A 23,272-nucleotide genomic window follows, 5' to 3' on the forward strand; every position below is an offset into this window, starting at 1 on the left:
GAGGTAAGAACCAACATAGAGCTGTGAATACAAAATCTAAAATTATTATCAGTGGTAATAAAAAAAATCAATATAAATTAAATATCATGATAAATTATTTAATCATGAATATTTACCAATAGCTTCAATGAGACAGGAAGCATTTCCACTCTTACAGGTTTAAGAAGGTTAGAGGAGGGTGTGATAACACTACACTGCATTTGACATAAATTTGACAAGTATTCTCATGTTTGTTCAGAACTTGGAATTGCATCATTTTTGATCACTGTGTATGAGGTAGAAAATGGGGGAAAAAGCAACGCAACAGGTGTTTCCATGTTTCATTAGCAAGAAGCTAGTTAGCCAACTGTAATCAGTGAAGTATTGTTGCCTTTTCAAACAGCCTACTTTATAGTCATATTATATTTATGATCAATTAAAGTAACTATTGGGCAGCATGGTCATGGAATGGGTAGCAGTACTGCTTCATTATTCAAGTGTCTTCAGTTCAATCCCAACTGAACCTGAACACTGAACACTAAACAGCCAGTAGTTGAACTAGCTACACAAACTTCATTCACCCCTAGGTGTGAATAAGTGTGTGAATGCAGGGTTGCAACGGACTGGTGACCCATTAAGTGTAAAATCTCCAGCCTTGTACCCAGTGTTATTGGGATAAGCTCCAGATCCACCAGGACACTGACCTTGTACATTGATAGATTTTTTTAATGAATATTATAATTTTAATAAATTCAAATCATTCTCTATGTAACTTGACAGAAAGTGAGGAATGTCCCGCAAGTTAAACTGAGATCATGAGAGATAAGAGAGGACATATCAGGATATTTTAATAAAGGATTCATTGGATGACTGCCTCAGCTCCTGTTCAGTTAGGGAGAACACTGGCATATTTTGAACGCACTCCGATGTAAAATTGCACAGCTCCTATGCAACATGAAAGCTTGTCAAGTCTGGTTATATAAACAGAGTAAATGTTATAGCAGTACAGAATCATGTAGAGATGATCTAATTGTTACATTGCACAAGCCTAGAAGTATTCCTTTAAGGACCTTGCAAAAGAGCTTAACAGTGGCTCTCTGACTTTTCTAGCTCTTATTAAACCTTATTTGCTGAGCAAGCTTTGCTGTGAGCTCCTAAATAAAAATTTAAAGACAATTTTCAACCAAAGTAATGCTGAGAGAACGAGAGAGCACTACTGCAGGGCTTTGCTGGATCTGAAACTTAAAGTGGTGAACTTATTATACTGACCTGACTGTAATAAATACACAGGCACAATACAGTTAATAGTGAGGAATTGTAATCAATAAATTACAAATTGCACATATATGGCCATTTGCATACAACAGTGTGGAGAATTTCAACCAATTAGTGCAATTCTTTGAAAATTAGTTGAGGATGGAATGAGGGTGATATAGAATAGAGAGAAAGAATTACCTTGACAGTCTTCATTCCTCAGTTTTGAGGAGTATGAAAAAGCAGAGGGAATGAAAGAGCAACGAGTGTGAGTGAGTGTCAAAAAAAAACAATGAAGGAAAGTGTGGAAAAAAAGAGAAGTAGAAGGGAATACCTACCTTCACATACTCCATTCCTCAGTTGGTAGCCACTTGAACAAGAAATCTGCCTCTCGCACATGAAGGCTCCAACTGTGTTCACACAGCGCTCGTTGGGCTCGCAGGTGTGTGTGTTTGTCACACACTCATTCAAATCTGGAGACCAAAAATGGAAAGCATATATTACTCAACAAAGTGCACCTTCTAAGTATCGAGGCACATATTTCCTCAGACGAAGACAGACAAACAGCACGGCGAAGTGATGGCTATGGAAAGCCTCTTTGGCAGCTCAACAGACAGTAGCATCTTCAGCATCATAAAGCATGTGGAGCTGCAAGCAGATGGAACCAGCACACACAAACACAAAAACAAACATACACAGACCTCAAGCTTCAAAAATGAGGTGATACTGATGACTTGGTGATCAGACTTTTTCTCTGAAAGTGTCACATTCACCATCTGGCTCTGGTGTAGGTTCTGTTCTAGCACTGCGGCCGTGGCCAAGAACATCCGTTTGGGTGGATTTTTAAGAAAATTAAATATGGACATGGCTGCTGATAAATGATTCAAAACAAGGCTTGGAGTAGAAACGTGGGCCAGCGAGAGTGAGACGGGAGAGAAAGGAGAAGGTAATTATTTCAAGCTTAGACAATGACTGGTAGCTGAGCCAAAAGGAGGCTTCACTGTGATGTTTTTGCCAAGAAAATAATTTTGTTGTGTGTTTGAAAAAGATGGAGCTTGTTAACGTGTTTGTGCTGTCTTTTAACCATGAGTACTGCTAAGAGAAAACGCATGAAGCATGGCACACAACCACGAATGACAGCATCACTAGAATCACATTGATTTACAACATGAGTGTTTAGGTGCCTGAGGGGTTATACACAGCAGCAGATGACACCATTGTGACTGATCTCAAATCTCCTGCCATGGCGCCATTAGGAAAAGGTCACAAAAAAGTGACTACTTGGGTTACACAGTATGCATGTGTGGGGCTTTGTTTGCGCCGGTTTTAACCTCCATGGCTGTCATTCACTCTTGAAGTTCACCCTGGATGTGGCACTGACCACTGAGACATGGCAAAGGCAAATAAGCAAAAAAGAATTATTCATAACTGAGAGATGCAACACCTGCATTTCATGTCCAACTCAGGACACACGTCAAAAAACTTCTTCTAGGCCACCTGATTGCAGAGTTGGTGCATTTTATGGTTTCTGCTTAGACCAGAGGTAGTGCTTTTCTTGAACATGTATTGCTTTGGGGTGATATAGCATGTAATAATGTAATTACTTCCATGATTTCGCAGATAGAAAAACAGAAAGATCTGCTGAATATGCATGTGTCTATAATGAATATGTGTGTCTGTGTAAATGTATGTAAGAGAGAGAGAGAGAGAGAGAGAGAGAGAGAAACTCACTTGTAGCTGCTTGTTATATTCACACATTCCCTCTTATTTGCTTGACTGAAACAAGAAAAGTACAACCTCAAGAGGTAAATTAACACATCAATTTCTACCAAGTAAGTGAAGACATCACTTACATAAAAACGCCTTCAGATTGAATCAAATCGAAGCAGGGCTTTACAAATTAAGACCATCTGCTGCTCCTTACATTTCAAGCACTAAAGCAAACTTCAGGTCATATTTAGTCGCCTGTCCCACAAATCTTTACCTCTGATTTCAGCAGAATGAATCCGGTGATACTTGATGGACATGTTTATTTTGAGGTTGCCAGAGTGATGGCTTTTGGATTGTGAGTCTCTAGGGGGTTGTGTTATTTCGGATGAGTCATAAAAGTGGGGACATGCTGGGGAAACGCCTCATATCCTCGTGTCTTTCAGCCCAGTTCTATCTTTCTCTTTCTCTCTCTTTCTCGAAACACATTTTGTTCAAGGCAAGCAATGCATTCTGTCATTAAGATCTAAAAGAACCTCTTTTGCTATTTCCCAATCCCACTATACTAACATAAAGGCACCAAAGCATATTTCCTGTGATAATAGGCTACCTTTGCCACTCCAAAATTGCATTGAAAGACATGCATGTTATAAATAATGCATTTCTGTGGCCAGGCGAGGGCTTGAAAGAGCCTCTTAGTGATAGATGGCATGACTGAAGAGCATGCAATAAGGATTATGGGCCATGAACATGATTTCTTTGTCAGACTCAACACCAGCCTAAAGCAGTCTTCAAGGAGGTGCTAAGGCTGGCTTGCCAGTCAGTGCTTCTCTCTACTTGTTTTCCTTCGAGAATATCCATAACAAACATGTTTTGTTACAGATGAACAGCTGAAATAACAGCTTATTGTCTGCAAACTAATTAATAAAGACTGTCAAAAAATCTCTTGTCAAATCAAACGAATTATTCCATGACATATTCATACATATTTATTGGTTGTTTTGTGACAACGCGCAAAATAATAGGTTTACAAGTTATTCAAAATTAAAGAAATGTATAAATCTATCTGCTGTTTGAATTATGGTCCAGTCCTAAGTACATAAAACGATGCGATTTTAATAAACCATGACATTTGTGTGCATCCACAAAGCCCTAAAGGCTAGTGTTTTTTGGGTTTGATGGAAGAAATAAAAAACAAATCCACTCAAGCCTCAGAGCCTTGGAGGGGACGTTTGAGCAAATCTGATCTTCAAATTACGACCACATGAATGTTAGCTTGGAGATGGACTGCACGCTTGTGTGTGTGTGTTCATGTGTGTATGTGTGGCAAACCAGAAGTGCAGTGTAGTGATGAACTGGCTAAGCCATCTTACCCACACACTCTCTATACTGGTTGCGTATAAAGCCCACGTCGCACCTGTCATTCAGAAGCACACACTTGTAGGAACCTTCCATGTTCACACACACCTCCTTGGGAGAGCAAGTGTGTGTGGCCCTGCTGCACTCATTCACATCTATGATACACACAGTAGATGAGTGGAGGACACACACACACACACACACACTTCCACATGCCACTAAATCATACAGTAAGAAAGCATTGGCTCAGGATCCTTATAATGGTCTTTTGTGTTTAAGAAGGTAAGCACACATTATGGTATAATTACAAGGGTTACAGGAGTTACATTCAATTAGTTAACATATTGATTACATTCAAATTGCATGTATCTGTAATCTTTATGAATCTATTACATATAATTTTTAGCATGTGAATATGACTGTTTAAAAAGAAACAGATGCCTGAGATGGGAGGAGAACAGCCCATAGACTGGATCTACATTGTCTCACTGTCTTCCCTCCGGTCTAATGATCAGGTTTCTCAAACTAATACCACAAATTGTATGAAATGTAATATCAGTACATGGCAGATAAAGCATCTCTTTCCTGTTTCCTCGAATGTGACAAAAGTATTTGGCTCTACAACCAGGATATCTAAACCTGCTGCTTGTTTTATTCCAAACCAAATCAAGCTCAAGGCCCACCCATACTCAAACATATGGGAACAATTCAGAGAGAGAAAGAAAGGAAAAGTGTCCTTTACACGAATATAGCCTTTTCAACAGAATCCATCTAGATTCACTATGTTTAAAAGTTCAGACACAGCTCACAGAGACCCTGCACATACATGAAAACAAACGTAATTTGCGCTGCATTCAAACAAATAGCCTGGATCTCATCACACTGAAGGCCAAGCCATTATAGAAACAAAACACTGCAAAAACACTGAGTATTTCAGAATAAGACCAAGGTTGCCCCTTAATAACTTTGTATTAAACTGGATTTGTGTGCATGGTGGCTCCAGTCATTACAGATTGTAAAATGGCTATAAATCAGACAGAAATCTGATCTACTATAGTACCAACTGCAACACACTATACCACTGGATCTGTTTACATTCCAAATCAACAGTATGCAGGAAATTTATTAGCACCTCTACTATGTATGCTAAAATGTGGCATGCAAAAGATTCATTTACACACTTCTACCTAAATCAGTTTTATTAGAATCGCCACTAATGAAGCCATTGCTGCACACTGCACAATTCTTACACATTCTGTAGAAGAACTGCATAAATCTCTATTAGACAGGAACATAGACTAGAGCTAAAGTCACTTTTCTTTAGAGTCAAGAAAGTTAACATGATATGGGTCATTGACATTGTGGGCTTCTCAAGCAAAATGTGAACAAGTTCATGTTATGAAGCGCCTCTACGCTGAAATGTTCTGCTCCTTAATGATGAACTGCCTCCAATAAAAATGCGGCCTAGAAAGGATGAGTCATCACTGGACTAATAGAGCACATTTATCTGTGTTGGGTGGCATACTAGGTTACAGTTCACTGAACATGTGTACGTATATTTCAGTTTCTACTCTACTGGAATCACACAGCAAGCAGATACATTTGTGCCAGTTTACCTTCACATGTCCGTCCATCAGACATCAATGAGAATCCTGGGAAACAGGAGCAGCGGGCCAGTCCTTCCACAGCAGAGCAGTGCTGAGTACATGGGCCATTACCTACAAAAAACAAACAGCACTGATTATTTTAAACTTTAGCTAAATGGCAGAGAGAAAAATAGTCAGAATCAGGGTAATCAGAAAACCAGAATAAGTTGCTAAGTGTAAATAAAGGATGGAGTAATGGAGTAAAACCATTATTTAGTAGTGTTTTATTGTTGTAATGGTATTTCCTTATGTTATCAGAACATTAATTTAATAGGACGTTGCCATGGTGCTTCAGAAAAAAATCCCCAAATGCCTTCACAGACTACATGAGCACTAAATAAATTGAAAAAGGGGAAAAAAATGACTCACAAGCCCAACTTGGAAAAAAAACAGTACCAATACTGACAATCATTTATTTCATAAAGCATAGTCTTGGATGGCATAGAGGAGGCTGGTTTGGGTTTAAGGAGATGATGTGTTGGCCAGATGGGGGTGGGAGCAGGATTAAGAGAGACAGCCTGGGCCGCTGGAGACCCTGCTCAGCCGCAGACATGACATACACACCCATTAAACTTTCAGGCCTTTGAACAGCAGCTATTGCTCTTTTAACCAGATGTACATTAAACCAAATAGCACCTGGGCTTCAGGAAGATGCTTGTCTAATGGAAATTATACATATTATGGATGGAGTGAGTGAAAGATATATGCTGATTTGCTATTTCCTTCTGTCCCTGACTGAAACATATCTGGCAGCTCCATGATGAGTAAAAAAATAATTTGCATTATGTCAAGCGTATAACAAAATGAAAGCTATTCCAAGCAAACACAGAGGAATAATAAAATAAAGGTAAAACTGATATAGGTTTTTTAGCCAATATTTCATATAAGCTTCAGAATATCCAAGTGTGGTCACTGGCAAATATACCTTTTGGGACGTAATACAGCTATTAACCCCAAACATCCTGATGACCTAGGCCACCTTTTAATGCAATACAATTGTAACTTATATCCAATATATACAGCATATTCATTATAATTATTATAATTATTCTATTATAGTTACTATATTATGTCTTACCTGTAAGAATGTATGAATATAATGTATGACCTGTATGAATAGCTATATATGGCTATAATAGTTATCCACAGCTGATAATAGATGAAGGAAATATGAACAAAATAAGATTTGAAATCCTTTTTCATATGAACTAGAGAATTACATTAAGACAATAAGACACAATAATGCATTTTAGCCATGGACAGAGGACATTGTGGACATGAAGATGGATGGCAAAATGGATACAGAGCCTCGCATTCTGAAGCTTGATCCTTCTAAAGATGAATGAATGTTCTGGGGTGGGTATGTGGTTGGTTTGGTGGTGGTTGCTGGGAAATGCAGGGGTTACAGATGCCTCATGTTGATGTTGGGAATACACAGAGCTTTGTGCTGGTAAAAGCCAAGATTGCTGCTCGTGGGGGGTTTAGGAGATGCTGGTACAGACCTCAGGAATGTGATTTGGGTCAGGAAGAGGAAAACCACCTAGAAGACTGTCATACTACGACATAGAGCATGTGCTGTGAAAGCCTGTTACACATTAGGTGTGTTGTGGTAGGGGACTGTGGCATGAATATAACTAAATTAATATTACAATACTTTCCAGTTTGCAATAACAAAAGAACAAAGGACTGTGTCATGTTTTCTGAATCATGAGAGTAAAATACATTAGGAGAGTAATGTATAAAGTGTGTGCATACAGACAACATGGGGGAAAAAACAACAACATAAAGGGTCGTAGTAGTGTTGGGCCACCAAACGCTGCCAGAACAAGCTATGGCTTGACTCAAATTGTACAAATCTCTAAAATCGTAAAAGATGGAACACCTTTCACCTCAAGAACAGTTGCTCTTTTTTCCTTACATATAACTTTTTATTGCTTTACTGTTTTTCCCTTAGATCTAGTCACTTAAGCAAGCTTTATGACTGAAGCCTCTGCCAATCGGATCCCAATAATGAACATTCTTCCAAAGTCAGATCTTCAATCTTTTCCTCTTGACATTTTGATATAAAAATAAGAACAATTGGGCCTGCTCAGCATTTTATACACAGAAACATCTGCACTTATTATGCTTCTTCTCATTTATTCAACTTTTTCATTTGTCACTTGTCTGTAAATAAGAAACAATGTTGCATCATCATACCTTCACATGGATTTTGTACGGCGGAGATCTGGGTGGTCTCTTGAGGCGGTGTGGCCAAAGTAAACACATTGTCTTCCTCTGTAACTCTGTTGTCTTCCTCTGCATTCTCTGAAAAATGAAAAATGAATGAGGGAAAATGCCACAACAGAACTGGGCTGATTATTATAATTTGGGAAATTGTTCCTCCAACATGCTTTCACATCACCAGTGACGCAAACCAACCCTGACAATTTATGATAACTTCATCACACATAGACAATGGTCATTTTTATCCTTACTGCCAGGGGAACAGGGACAAATAAGGACAAACAGCAGTCAGTGGACAAGGTAGTACAGTTCACCCACTTTATCACTCGCAATCTGTGTGTGTCATAATGAGCATGAGGTCAAGGTTTTAATCTCCTAGAACAGAGGCAGGAGGACAATCATTGTGTTTAGCTGCAAACGCATCTTACTGAGCATCATAAGCAATGACAAATTCATATCTAAAATCAAACCAAAATTTGATCCAGTCCTTGAGAAATAAAATGAAATGAAAAACATTACCAGCAAGCTGTTCATATAACAATCACAGTCAATTATGCTCCTTGAAAGCATTTGGTCTAGCCATTTCATCAACGTGTAGGCATGCATGTGAAACAGATCACCTCCCTCAGGCATTCAGAGTATTACATGAGGTGAGCTGAACCCTCTCAATGCTTCACAGCTGAATCTGATCCATAAAAGCACAATATAAAACTACAAAGACAATGCACTGTTCTCAATGCAAGTGGTGTATTTTCACCTGCTTTCACCTGGATCACGAATACAGCGGTTAACCTGGAGGGTCTCCTTCTGTCATATGTATATGACGGCGACAGATCCAATTATTACTTGAAAGAAAATGCCACTTAAACCATGCCTGTAATCCTATTTGACAGTAATCAAGGATATGCACACTGGAGTGTGTCTAGAAGGAGTACATCAAGGTGACTTGTCATATAATACTGAAGATTACATGATGGCTTATTCCCTGATGTTACTACTTATATTTATTAGGGGTTTCCAAATTTGACCCATGACCCCAAATAGGCATCATGTGACCTCAAGCTTTGACCATCCTAAATGTTTTACAGATATGTGATTTTATCATTCAATTCTATTCTATTTATATAGTGCTTTTAACAGTGGATATTGTTTGCAAATTCAGCCTAAAGCCATCTTCATGGTTTCTAATTGCTACTATCCAGAGCAATCCCATGTATCTTCTGATCATGTGGGACATCCTCAGCAGCATCCTCAAAGTGATGAGACTCCCAGATGGATCAGGCAGGTCCGGGGAGCAGAAGAGGTCAGGATCACTGGTCTTTCATGAGTAGCATGTGTAGCTCACAAAAATCATGGCAGCAACAGACAATGTGTACCATAAGTGACCAAAGGAATATTTGCCGCATTGACCATGTCTTGATACAGGTTTTCAAAAAGTCAATTGTAATTGAAAGGGCGTATCTCTTTCCAGTGTCACATCTAACTTGTCACAACAACTATACGTAAGGAATAAAACACTACAGAGTTTGTAGTTATAGGAAAATATATCACACTGGATGGTGTAGTGCAGTGTCGATGCAGAGGGGTCTGGTTTATAGTTGACACATGGCTTTGGATGCTTGAGCAGAAGCATCAGCAACACAAGTGCCATTGTTCACACACTCATCTGCATACTTTATGTACATCTGGTCGATTAAATGTGACATTTGTCAGGTTTCCAAGTCGAATATTATGCACAGCGATGTTGAACAGACTGCAGTCATGAGCTGTGTCTTAAATCTAAAACTCTGACCTTACATTAAAAAATTTGAGTAGAAAATCCAGAAAACTTGTATTTGGTAAGACATTTTGGTAGGTTTGAAGACTACATGAGGATTTAAAATAAAGGCACTAATCGTAATTATGCATTAGAACTCAATAATAGTACAGAATAGTACATAAGTATGTGATCTGAGACACAATGCTAGTATATTTAGCAGAGTTAGATGAAAATTTGTCCATGCTTATTGCTTAATAATCTAGTGGGGTGTACTAGAGAGTTAAAAAGACTAAAATACCATGTACACTGTTAAATTAAAATGTTACTTTTTTGAATGCAACTATTTATTTTTTTGAATAGTAAGTACGAAACACAAAAATCTAAATTGAAAAAATAAACAACATAAAAACAAAGTGATGTGTATCATTTAAATGCATTTAATTCACATTTTGTCAGCTTCAATACAAAATGACCTGAAAGTAACTTAATGACTGATCACTAAAATGTAAATACACTTATTTTCTAATTAGCAAATTAGTAAAACAGATTTGACTTTGGTGGAAAAGAAAACATTTTAGTATATGTATTTTAGTATAAGGTCAGTGTCAAGAATGTTTTCACTCTGGAGGTGAAATTGGCTTGAAACCCCAAATAACTACTACTAAGCAATTCAGTGACCTGGATCTAAACCTCATGTCTGAACATTCACATACCGATTGCGCAAGTGTGTCCATCCTGCATCAGCGTATATCCTGGGTGGCATTTGCATTTGTAGGATCCCAAAGTGTTGATGCAGATGTGATGGCAGCGCTTTCCCTCAAATCTCTCACACTCATCTACATCCTCCAGGTTCTCCACAGTGTTAGATACATGCTCTGACTCCGCGATGGATAGAGACTGCTTAGGGAATGGTCTGTCAGCCACTGAGGGGAGAAAGATGAATATACAAACAACTTGCACTTCCAAATCGTGAATTTTTATAGTCTGTTTGAGCTTGTGTCAAATTAGCACTGAACATGTACAACAGAACACACACACACACACGTGTATATCTTCAGTATTGTGCTTTAAGCTTAAGATTTATTATCGAAAGTTTATTAGTTTATTTCCAGCACAAGTTATTTGACTAAGAGACAGTTATTAGTAGGCTGATTATATTATTACGCTAGCTTCTGCTATTAATCTGGCTAAGAGTATCACTGTGTAAATAAAACCAGTACGCAAATTTAGCAACATTAATATTTACCCTACCATATTAGTATCAATGGTGACATAGACAGAAACTACCTGGTAGCAGATGGAAAAGTCTAAATAACATATGCTCCTATTTTAAGCCTCTTCTAATTTATAAATTTGTCATGCAAAATAGTTGAAGAATGAAAACAATCTATAAAAGGTATTAAGATCATTTAAGTTAGGTTACAAAAAATTCCTTGATTATAAAGAACCAGATAAGCAACTAGCATCACTAAATGGCAACAACATTCTTTCCATTCTTAACTGTTAGCTATAAGTTCACACCTATAAATAAGACAATTTACATAAATGCACATGATTGAAAAAAAAACTGCAACAGATACTCTACTACAAATGTTGAAATGGATCAAATTTAGAAAACTAGAGTCACTGAACCATGGACAGTATTTTCAGTTGATGACGTGATCTATAAGATTCTGCTGGCAGAATGGGAATCTAATTATTGGACAGTTTCAATCAGTATAAACAAATGCCTTCATTTATTGCTGGGAGTTTCTTATAAGATTAGTCAGGACACTGTTGGGCTTCTGTGTGTATTGTATCACAGCGTGATGGGAAAGGGGAGAGATGTGAGTCCGTTGCTAGGCCTGACCACAATGAAACTGGGAAAGAGATAAAATTGATAGCACAACTAAAGCTTTTAAAGTAAAGCATTGTATACAACTGCCATAATAAAATAAATCTAATAATTTAGGGAAACTGCAAAATGTTAAATCCATGAGTGTCTACTTTCATATGAGACATTAACCACAACTGTGGAGTGGAACGAGCACATAACTTTAAAGCTGCACATGGACACCCCTAAAACAAGTGCAAATTCCATTTTCTGGCCTCTGATTAAAACAGTTCAATAGTTCAAAAGTTTAATATTTGACTTCATATAATTTTGTTGAAATAACTGCATGTTTCTCCCTTCATTATCCTCTCCAGGTAGGGAAATGCTGCTGAACTGGGTTAAGGTCTGATGATGGTGGTCAGTCTAAAACCTTCCATTCTTTTTCTCTTAATAAAGTCCTCTGTTGTGTGGCAGTGTGTTTTACAGTGTGTGCATTGTCTTACTGCATGATGAAGTTCTTCTCAATTAGATTGGCTGCATTTCTCTCTAAATTGACAGACAGAATGTTTCTGTAGTTCATTCTTCTACTACTGTCATGAGTTGTTTTGGATTATAAGCAGATCTTTTCTTTGTCCAAATTTTCATCACTTCGGTAGAGGTTAATGTTGGTTGCAGAAGTTTTGTGGCTCATCTCTGTATTTCTTTGCTAATTCCAATCTGGGTTTCTGATTCTTATAGCAGATGAGTGGTTTGCATCTTGTGGTATGGCCCCTATATTTTTGCTCTCAAAGTCTTTCATCCCTGCCTAGTGCAGCTTGTTGGTGACTGGTAACTGGCTCTTTTTTTTTCTTCACAGCTCTTACCAATTGCTGTTGTTTTCCTTGGCTGACCTGTTCGATTTCTGGTAAAACAGTGGTTTATTTCTTGTTTTCAGGAGATTGCCAAATTGTTGTATTGACAATGCCTAATTGCTTATGCAATGTCTCATGCAGTCTTCACAGGGCCCAAACCAAAAGATATTAATTGTTTAAACAATCAGTCTAACAGGGCACACTTGAGCAACAAGAAACAGCTGTCAGTCACATGTTCCAATGTATTTTATCACATGAAAAATGGGTGGATTCAAACAAAAGGTGCCATGTTCTAAGCTGTTCTAGATTTGTTCATGATTTAGGAAATAAGGCTGAAATTCTCAAAACCAAATGTCTTCAGTGTATAGCAAAAACAAATTTATTGCCTTGCCTTTCCAATACTGTCAGGCGGGACTGTGTGTCTGTGCAGAACATATTAGATATTAGATAGCATAAGATGTAATAAGATGTCAAATAGAAATGATTGAGCACCGCTGTAAATAATCTCACAGCACAAAAACAGCCTTGCATGCAGCCTTAGACATTTATGACTGACTATTGTGTATCCGCTGGCCTCTTGCCTGACACATTAGCTCTAAAATAACCAGACTAATGAACACAAACCCCATTTTCTGAAGGACACACTGCCAGCCATCAGACAGAACTGGCATGTGCTAATTAAGGTGCTTTATATGCCAGACCCTCATTAAGCGCAACCTTGCCACTCAACATCTGCAGCCCCGCCTCCAACAGCTGTCAATGCCACACCTCTACTCTCAGTTCCTGCCAATCATGATGGCCTTGCTCTGCATACATATTACCTTGGTGCTAATAGAAATATAGATGGAGCTAAAGAACACCCAGCTGATGCTGCACATGAGTCTGGCAAAGCTCTACTCACTCCATTAGCACTGAGCATAACAAACAAGCGTGGTCTCGTGTTGCATGGCATAGCAGTTTAAAGTAAATATTCCTCACAGTCATTACCTGAATGTAAATGCGTCATGGTGAGAGATTAAATGTTTCCGCTATAATTAATCATAGTTTGCCTGGTGTGAGAAGGCAGTGGGGATGAGAAGACATCCCTCACGGATATAATTACCTCTTGACTGTTTTTCTAGCACTTAACTCCTTAAGGATAGAGTATATGTTCATGCAGATTGTGCTACACTCCTATTATTAGGAAATGAAGGAAAAAAGGCACCTTTGCAGCTTGCCTCCAGGTTAATAAGTATTTTTAGCAGGCCATCATCAGTAGTTTTGTGAAATAAAGGGGGAAACAAAAGCAATTCTGAACATATTGACTAAATCTCATAATTAAATTTCTTGTAATGTTCAAAAGTCAACATCCGTTACTAATGTATACATCACAACTGCCCTACCAAAGCAAATTGACCAGAGTACAGAGGTTCTGTTTAGTATGCGAGGCATTAATATTGATGCATTTGTTCACATAATGGTTTTCGTTGTATTTCCTTGACAAACAAAAAATTCTATTTTATGATTTGGTTAAGCTTTCTGCAAGAAAACATTTGTTGAAACAGTATACAGATTCAGTATTTTGTAACAGTGCATAGAAAGTACAACCCATAAAGTCTTCAGGACAGAGAACTTTGCATTTTATTTTATCTCAGTAACATGACAAGCTGCAATTTGTTTTGCCTTATTAATTAAAAAATTGAGGCTAAAAATGAATTTAAAAGTCTGATGCTGTTTAATAATAACTAAAAAAATTGGAATATTTTGGCAAATTGCTGTGCCACAAGGGGAATAAAACACTTTTTAATAATGAACTATGGGGAGGTAACAGTAAGTCCCAAGGCTACCACATCACACTACCCCATTTCCCAATAACAACACACCCCGTCATGTTTATTCCTTATGTGTTCATTGTGTTGCAAATAAAATTAAAGAGTAAAGAAGATAACATGGAGGTTAAGGTCAGCTACAGAATATCAGTGAGCGGCAGAATAATAGCTGGTGTATTCAGTTGGAGAAAAGCCTAAAAGTATGTACTTTGGAATAAAAAGGTCAGGTCTAGGTTTTCTTTGTAGCTCCAAGGATACTGGCAGACTGACAGTTGCTTGAGATGGATGCAAAAGTGGGTCAGACCTGTGCTCAAGCATCAAGCCACATGATCAAGCAGTGCAGATTGACATTCAGTCAGCCAGAACAGTCACACTCTGTAACTTGATCTTGAAACCTGAAAGATAGGGTCGGTGGAATACGGTATCTAGGATAGCAGTCGGTCAGGAAAAATCCTTAAGTCACCATTTGACAGAAGACAGAATCCATAAACCAACTGGCCAGAGTACAGAGGCTCTGTTTAGAATGTTTGGCAAATCTCACTGGTTTAAAAAAAATGATGTGTTCATGTACGTATTTCCTGACAAAATGTCACTGGAATAAATTGGCTGCAGGGAGAACGTTTGCTAGTGCAGGCTGCTCGGCCATCTGCCACTGATTCAGCTGAGCTCACTGGCAGCTTCATGCACTATTCTGAATGGTAACGTGACAACTGACGAATCAGTTTAGAGTTGTCTTTCTGCTATCCATCAGAGCTCTGCTCTTTCACCATGACTGAGACATGTGACATGCACTCTAAACCTTATCTCCATTCGGAATATGAAATGAAAAGAAAATCTGGTTCTACTTGAATCAGGCATTGGCAGCAGAATGTACAGATTTTAACTGAGGCACCACATGGACAGCCTAAAGATACATGAGATTACTGTGGATGGTACCACTTAGTAAGCATGAAGATGGCTTTAGAGCAAACTTACTATGAAGTTTTCCTATAGTGGCTTACGATGTTATGAATGCAATCGTTAGGACTGCAATTGCCACAAACAGTTTTACACTCAAGTCTTTGTCAGTGAACAGTTCATAACTTCACCAAAACTTCGTGTTAAAACTAGAAAGAATTTCCTGGTTACAAAATTGCACTTTTTTGGCCTTATACTAACAGTTGTAAAAGGGATATTCTATATAACCGCACTGGCATGTATCATTTTGAGACTCTCAAGGGTTCTGCTTCATATCATCTCATGGAGGTTTTTCTTGCCCTCTTTTCTGGCTATATCCTGTACTTATAAGTTTTATATATTTCTGTAAAGCTACTCTGTGACACTGTCCATTGTTTAAAGCACTATACAAATAAAAATGAATCAAAACTATCGTCCCTGTGGGCATCATAGTGGGCACCAAGATCATACTCTAAGTGTCGCAGAGATATATTTGTTACAATTATGTGATCAATGGCACAGCCAGTACACTGGCAATAAGAGAAAATCTCACCTGTATGTTACAGATTTGTAGCTATGCTAAGCGGCTAACTGCTGCTGCTTGTAGCTAAGAACTGTATGCTGTGATCATGAAGACTGCGCTATACTCATCCAAGCACTCCTATGCACAATACAATATGCTTAATTAAATACTAAGTACTGTTTCACTATATTGTACTGATTTATAATCCCACTATCCTAAGGATAAGCTCTCTTTTGACTCTAGTTCTCACTCATGTCATCTTAGGGAGTTTTTCATTCCCACTGTTGCCTCTGGCTTGCTCATTAGAGATCAAAATCTACATCCAGATTTCTGTACAGCTGCTTTGTGACTATGGCTATTTTTAAAAGTGCTATACAAGTAAAAGGGAATTGGATTCGATTTGAATGGGTATGAAAATACCACTGCTCCCACAGATTTTGAATGTCACATCTTCTGTTGCACAGCTTCACCCACATCAGGGCCACAGTTTTCTCTGGCCACACAATAGCAATTGAATGAAAACAAGGGGAAAATTCTGCTTATGAACAATTATGACTCACCAAACCTCTCATACAAAGATTCAGTAATGAAGGTCAGAAAATTGACAGCTGTTTCAATAGCTTGTGTGTGTGTGTGAGTGTATGTGTGTGTGTGAGTGTTTGTTCTGGCACCTTTTTTAGGTAGGGTGGTAGGTCTAGGTCTCTCCTTTCTCTTTAGTACAGGTGTGCTATGTCCTTCATCTTCTTCCTTACAGCAGGTGAGGAAAATGTGTGCACAAGGGTAGATAAAGTGTTGATGTGCGTTACAGCTCTTTCCCTCACGTCGTAGACGCAAACCAAGTGCACAGCAGCTGCAACACTCCTACTCAAAAAGAAACACACACCACAGAGTCACACAACATACACAATTTTCCGCCTGGTCTGACTGTGAAAGAAAAAAGAGTATGTTGGGATCAACAGTCCATTAAGATCACATTACATTCCTTCATTCAGGTGGGATTGAGGAAAGTTCAAAGATCAGACAGGCCTATGTTTTCATCAGGAACAACAGATTTGCTGTTATGACCAAATGGGCAGTGTTTTGCTCTAGAGCTTGACTCATGGGAGCAAAACCCTATATTGAGGATCTGTAAAATATGTAAGCGCAGGAGCATACTGCACTGCTATCATGTTACTCATTTATACAGGAAGCCACTCAAGCATGTCATAATCAAATGCTTTTAGAACATATTGCTCTGTGCTATTCCTTATACAAGCAGTATCAAGGGTCAGTGAAATATTGCCATCTATAAATAATGTTTTCATTATCCCTGATGCTCAGATTGAACTCAGCCTGTTTTAGGAATGAGTCTTTTCAAATTCAAAGTGTAGCCACTGTAAACACATTCAAAGTAGTAAAACAAATCCACATTTGCCTTCAATCATAAACATTTTCATAAACAGTTTGAACTTTATGGAATAAAACTGGAATCAGCCTTCCTCTTAATGTTGCCTGAAATTTTACTTATTGCATGCAATTGTATCGAATGGCTTTGTGTGCTGTAGTACAATGTCCTTTAGCTGGAACTAAGAAGCCCAAACCTGTTCCAGCATGTCATTGGCCCTGTGCACAAATGAAGACATGGTTTGCAAAAGTTGGAATTGGCCTGAACAGAGCCCTGACCTCAACCCTGCTGAACACCTTTGAGATGACCTGGAATGTCGCCTGCATTCCAGGCCTCCTCATCTGACATCAGTGCCTGACCTCACTAATGGTCTTGTGTCTGGACAAATCCCCACAGCCATATTCCAAAATCCACAGACTTCACATCAACACAGTAAACACACACCGTCCATTTCAATATGAACACCTGTAAACCTGCTCATTTATCATTTAGCCAAACACCCAATCATGTGTCAGCAGCACAGCACATAAAATCATGCAGACACAGATCAAGAGCATGAGTTAATATTCACATTAACCATCAGAATGAGAAAAAAAAGTGTGATCTCTGTGACTTTAGGCATGGCAGGGTTGCTGGTGCCAGATAGGCTGGTTTGAGTATTGCTGATCTCTTGGGATTTTCACCCACAACAGTCTCTAATGTGTTTTGTTGTCTCAAAAGAGACAAAAAATTGTCTCTAAATTTAGAGTTTAAATATAATAGTATGAAAAACAACAAACACTGAGTGAGTGACAGTTCAGTGGGGGCACTCTTTGTTGATGAGAGAAGTCAGAGGAAAATGTCCAGATTGATTCTAGCTGCCAAGACAGTAACTCATACTGTATAGTCATTCTTTGGTGATGAGCAGAACTGTGCTCATCATTCAACTGTGATGAGCAGAAAAGCATCTCAGCATGCACAAAACTTTCAACCTTGAGGTGGATGAGCTACAACAGCAGAAGACTTAATCAGGTTCCACTCCTGTCAACCAAGAACAAGACTGTGAGGCAATAATGGGTACAGAGTCATCCAAACTGGACAGCAGTTTAAAAAAAATATCACCAGGTCTTTTTCCATTCTTCAACTGTCCAATTTAACTGGGTTTCAGAGCCACAGAGATCAATCTTTTTCTTCATTCATCATGATGTCTGATGCAAACATTAACATGACTGGCTGACTGGATAACTACATAAATGTGCAGATGTACAAGTGTCCCTATGAATGGTACTGAATGAATGAGTGTACTGCATATAGTTTGTTTATTTTACAGAGATTATTTTTATGCAATGTGCAATGCATAATGATGTATCAGCTGTCTGATTCCACATTTAGTAGCCAGGTTGTGTGTATTTGAAGTGATTTATATTGACCTGAGCTGATGGATATAGTGTACCATGGACGTAGTGTATTATGTATGTAATTATGTGTGTGTATGTATGTGTATGTAAGTGTTTGTATATCTTACCTTTTGGATATCCTCTCCACAGTGTGAGCTGCTACCTTCTCCACACACCTCACCTGCTCTGGCAACGTACATGCCAGTTAAACACCTGCTCTCTCTCAGTGCACCTGCACAACACTGCTCCTGAACAGCCCTAACACACACACACACACACACACACACAATGACAGATGGCAGACATTGACTAATAGCTTTATTGTGTAATGTAGCACTACAATATAGTGTTCAATCAGCCCAAAAGGAAACACATCACATCCCTCTCCATGTGCCTCCACTAGCCTCCTGAAACTGTAGCATCAAATTCAAGGCCTTGATGCTCACCTTGATGCAAGACCTTGTCTGGAACAACCTCTTAACACTCTCCTTGAGGTTTATGTTGCCTCCCACAACCTGCAATCAGTTATTGACCGACGCTTGGTAGTAGTCACTCAGCGAGGCATGAGGTCCCTTTCCGGAGCCTTCAAACTGATTGTCCCTCTGTGGTGGATTGAACTTCCAACCTCAATCTGGACGGCAGAATCTGTCCCTTATCTTCACAAAAAGGCTAAAGACCCAGCTCTTGTCTGAACACTTACCTAATCTCTAACTTGCCAGCACAAGTTACACTACACTAGCACTTAAACCTCTACTCTCTGTTCTTTGCTGGCAGGAATTTTCATGATGTCCATCTGCACTGAAAAAAGCAGAGAAAATCTGTTCCTTTGAATGAAACACACTCATAATGAAATTCTAAGAGAAGGTTATGGGCCATTTCTAAATATTTATGTGAAACCTGTATTTCTGTAGATTGAATACATGTACTGTTCATTCAAAGCTACATGTAAATTATGGTGTAATATGTAAGAGTGCCTCAGATTTCATCTGATTCTTCTTGAATATGACAAAACCTTGGTGAAAAAATAGATTACTGCAATTTCATTTACTAAACTGCATCCAGTTTGAATGAAATTACATTAGACCAATAGCAGTTCTCTCACTCTGAAAGCTCAGAAAAGCGTCTGCTCCACAGGTGACCATAATAGAATGACTAATCCTGTACCCATAACCAAGCTTTGCTACTAGTTAAAAATTGAACTCCCCCAACTAAATTATTTCCCAATCTCAAAGTGGAGGTGTTTGAGAGCCTTACCCACAAACCGTGTCTTCTTCTATTACAGGGGCCAGCTGATTGCAGTGCTGGTTCTCTGAGGCCCATTTCCGCCCAGCTTTACAGCATGTCTCCAGTGTTACTAAAGCTGGCATTCCTGTCAACACCACAAACAATTCATTTATAACAGCTTTTGCAAGACCAGGCTGCAGCAAACAAAGTTCACAGAATTATATAGTACAACACAAACTTAGAATTGGACGCAGGCAGCCATCTCCAGAAAGCCTGCCAGAAAAGGAAGCAAAAAAAAAAGAAGAGGAGAGTGTGTTGTGCTGTGTGTGCATCATGAGTCATACTGAATGACAATATCACTGAATAGTTGCTGACGTTGACAGCCCAGCTTTAAGCTTCCTAAGTATTAAGAAGCAAAAGAAAACGAACTGGTTTTAATTTTCTTGGAGCCTATCTTGTCCAACCTTGTCATTAAACCCGAATGAAATCCAGAAAAAGAAATAAAAAAATTTGGTAATGACTTGTGTGTATTTACCAATCTTTTTGAATGATTCTTCTCTCTCTATGTAAGCGTCATGGATTGAATCTAATTGCAGTAAAAAAAAAAAAGAAAGAAAAAAAAGCAGCTTGCAGAAAAGGAGAATGAGAAACCTATTGAGCAAAAATTCAAAAACTTGGATTTTGCACATGGATGACACATTGTAAAAATGTATTTTTTGTAAATAGGCATAGGTATAAGGAGAAGAATTGTTGAAGAACAGTTGAAGAAGAGTTTTTCTGATCCTTTCTGTCTAAGAAATTATGTTTTTTAACATGTTATTGCAACACCTTATTTCCTTATAGTCTATGCTTTATTTCTCTTAAATTGTTGCATTTTGGATCTATAATTCTTCAGAGACCACCAATAGTCCACTATTTGCCTAAACTCAGTTTCAGATATTTTGTGTGTTATACACATGTACAATACATTTCGGAATCCTGAATGTTTAATCTTATTGGCTATTCACTCAGTGTAAATATGAACTTAGATTAGTTGGACCTCACAAGACCCCACAAGAAGGTATTCTGTTGTATCTGCACCAAGAGGTTAGCAACAAGTCCTGTAAGTTGCTGTAAGATGTGAGGTGGAGCCTCAATGAATCAAACTTGTTTTTATAGCACATCCCGCAGATGCTGAGATCATGGGAATTTGGAGGCCGAGTCAACAACTTTAATTCTTTGTTATGTTACTCAATTCCTGAACAATTTTCCAAGTGTAACAGGACACATCATCCTCCTAAAATAGGCCACTGACATTAGGGAATATTGTTGCCATGAAGGGGGTATTACAGTTTGTTGCTCTTCTGTTGGATCAGAATAGACAGGCTAGCCATCGTTCACCATGTGCATCAATGAGCCAGGGGTAACCATGACCCTATCGCTGGTTCACTGGCTGTTCATTAAATACTGCATACTGGGAACACCCTACAAGATCTGCTGTTTTGGAGATACTCTGACAGTCATCTAACCATCCTAATTTTTGTCAAAGCCACTCAGATTCTTGCGCTTTCCCATTTTTCCTGTTCTCAACACATAGAAATCAAGAAATGACTGTTCACTTGATGCCTAATACTGTATATCCCAGCCCAGGGATATAACTTCTGTCCCTAGCTCTGTGTTGTTGTTTCTGTTTTGTAATTATATGTTGTATGTTATCTATGTAGCACCAGGGTGGAGAAACGTTGTTTTATTTTACTATGTACCGTACATATGTGGTTGAAATGACCATAAAAGCTTCTTGACTTGATTTGACTTGATCAGTGTCATTGTAACAAGATAATCAATGATGTACGTGTCACCTTTCAGTGGGTTTAATGTTATGGTTGATCTGTGTATAGTCACTGCATTGGAAAAGGTAACAGCACCACCAAAAGTTATTAGCAATTTTTGACTGCCAAGTAAACATGGTTTTCTTGGTTTTCATGTCATTCAAAATGGCTTTTTTTTTTTTTTTTAGGAAAGTAGCCTGGCCCTTGAGACTCTAAGGTACTTTAAAAGCAATTATGCGTTAGTCAGAGTCTTTGGATGGGGACCTTTTGAGGGCAGAGTGCCTTTAAAACTAAAAGGAAAACCAGGCCAGCCAAAAAAAGAAAGAAAAAAAAAGAAAAAACGGCAAACGGCTCTACAGTATGAGCCACTGATATTTAATAAGAAACTAATAATTCTTAAAGCTTGAGCTGTAAATTGAATGAATGTCTGCAGACAAAGAAGGAGTCTAGGAGCCTAAAACTCAAGGCACATAATGAGACTTGAGATAAAAAATGAGCAAGCCCTTCCAGTTTTGCTGTTTGTTATCTTTTGTAACCATGCAGTGTAATTGATGCTCTTCTTCCAGAAATGCTGCTTGTTCCTTAATTTTTATATTTGAAACAAAAAATGTATATGAATATGCCAGTTTCAGATATATCAAATAGAAGTCACTTCAATCTAAGAGTATCCACATGTGAGCTTGAGTAATGATTTAAAGCACTTTAAAGGTGGCTTAGCATTTGTCATGCCACAGTGGCTGTAAAAAAAAAAACCCTCAAAACATGACATTTTTTTTCAAGTGCCTTCTATTAATCGCTGTAGCTGAGAAAAATATTATACTTAATACTTGTAGAAGAGAGAAAGACCTCAAGAAGTCAAAATTATCATAATCGCATGCTGTGCTGTAAGGATTGTTGACATGCACACACCATTTAGCCAACTATTATAAATTACAAAACAACATATTATGCTTTTATCCACTTATAGTTACATTTAATGTTGCAAAATGTCTACCGTACAAGTTACTTCATGTTTCAGAAGCTATAAGAAATGTCCTCACCAGCATCTATTTTTCACTCTCTATCTCTACTAGAGGAAAATGCAGCTGCAGACTGATACAAAGCACAGACATTGCAAGATCCTTCCAAAAAGGCAAAAGAAACACTTCCATGTTATAATTTATTATATTACAATAATTTATATTTGTAATATAGTAAGTACGATATATTAATATATTAACAATTTCACACAATAACTCTTTATGCAACAGTTAGTTCTGGTCCACTAATTTGATTGGTCAAACAGTGTTCTAAGTGTCTAGTCCAACAGCACAGCTATATTTCACTGTTTGTATCACTCCGCTTATATGTGCTACAACACTATCACTCAGTCTGTGTATTGTACACGGATCAGGCATAACATTATGAGCAGTGACAGGTGAAGTGAATAACACACAACACACAACAAGTGATTATCTCCTCATCATGGCACCTGTTAGTGGGTGGGATATATTAGGCAGCAAGTCAACATTTTGTCCTCAAAGTTGGTGTGTTAGAAGCAGGAAAAATGGGCAAGCGTAAGGATTTGAGCGAGTTTGACAAGGACCAAATTGTGATGGATAGACGACTGGATCAGAGCA

At 38.3% G+C, this 23,272-nt stretch overlaps 1 protein-coding gene across 2 annotated transcripts in view; it reads right to left on the minus strand.

The window, feature by feature from the left end:
• The window catches only part of fbln2 (fibulin 2), a 56,282-nt gene that overhangs the window by 16,653 nt on the left and 16,357 nt on the right, over positions 1-23,272 (minus strand). The window contains exons 3-10 of one of the 2 annotated variants that reach the window (XM_058373679.1): positions 19,876-19,990; positions 18,750-18,879; positions 16,533-16,722; positions 10,644-10,853; positions 8,145-8,252; positions 5,916-6,017; positions 4,314-4,454; positions 1,572-1,706 (exon numbers count right to left, since the gene is read on the minus strand). In XM_058373679.1, the coding sequence (XP_058229662.1) occupies positions 1,572-1,706; positions 4,314-4,454; positions 5,916-6,017; positions 8,145-8,252; positions 10,644-10,853; positions 16,533-16,722; positions 18,750-18,879; positions 19,876-19,990 (1,131 nt within the window). The remainder of the gene's footprint in view (positions 1-1,571; positions 1,707-4,313; positions 4,455-5,915; positions 6,018-8,144; positions 8,253-10,643; positions 10,854-16,532; positions 16,723-18,749; positions 18,880-19,875; positions 19,991-23,272) is intronic. The other variant, XM_058373680.1, reaches the window with a different exon arrangement.

Source organism: Hemibagrus wyckioides, linkage group LG21 (assembly GCF_019097595.1).
Source record: "Hemibagrus wyckioides isolate EC202008001 linkage group LG21, SWU_Hwy_1.0, whole genome shotgun sequence".
Classification (NCBI taxonomy): Eukaryota; Metazoa; Chordata; class Actinopteri; order Siluriformes; family Bagridae; genus Hemibagrus; species Hemibagrus wyckioides.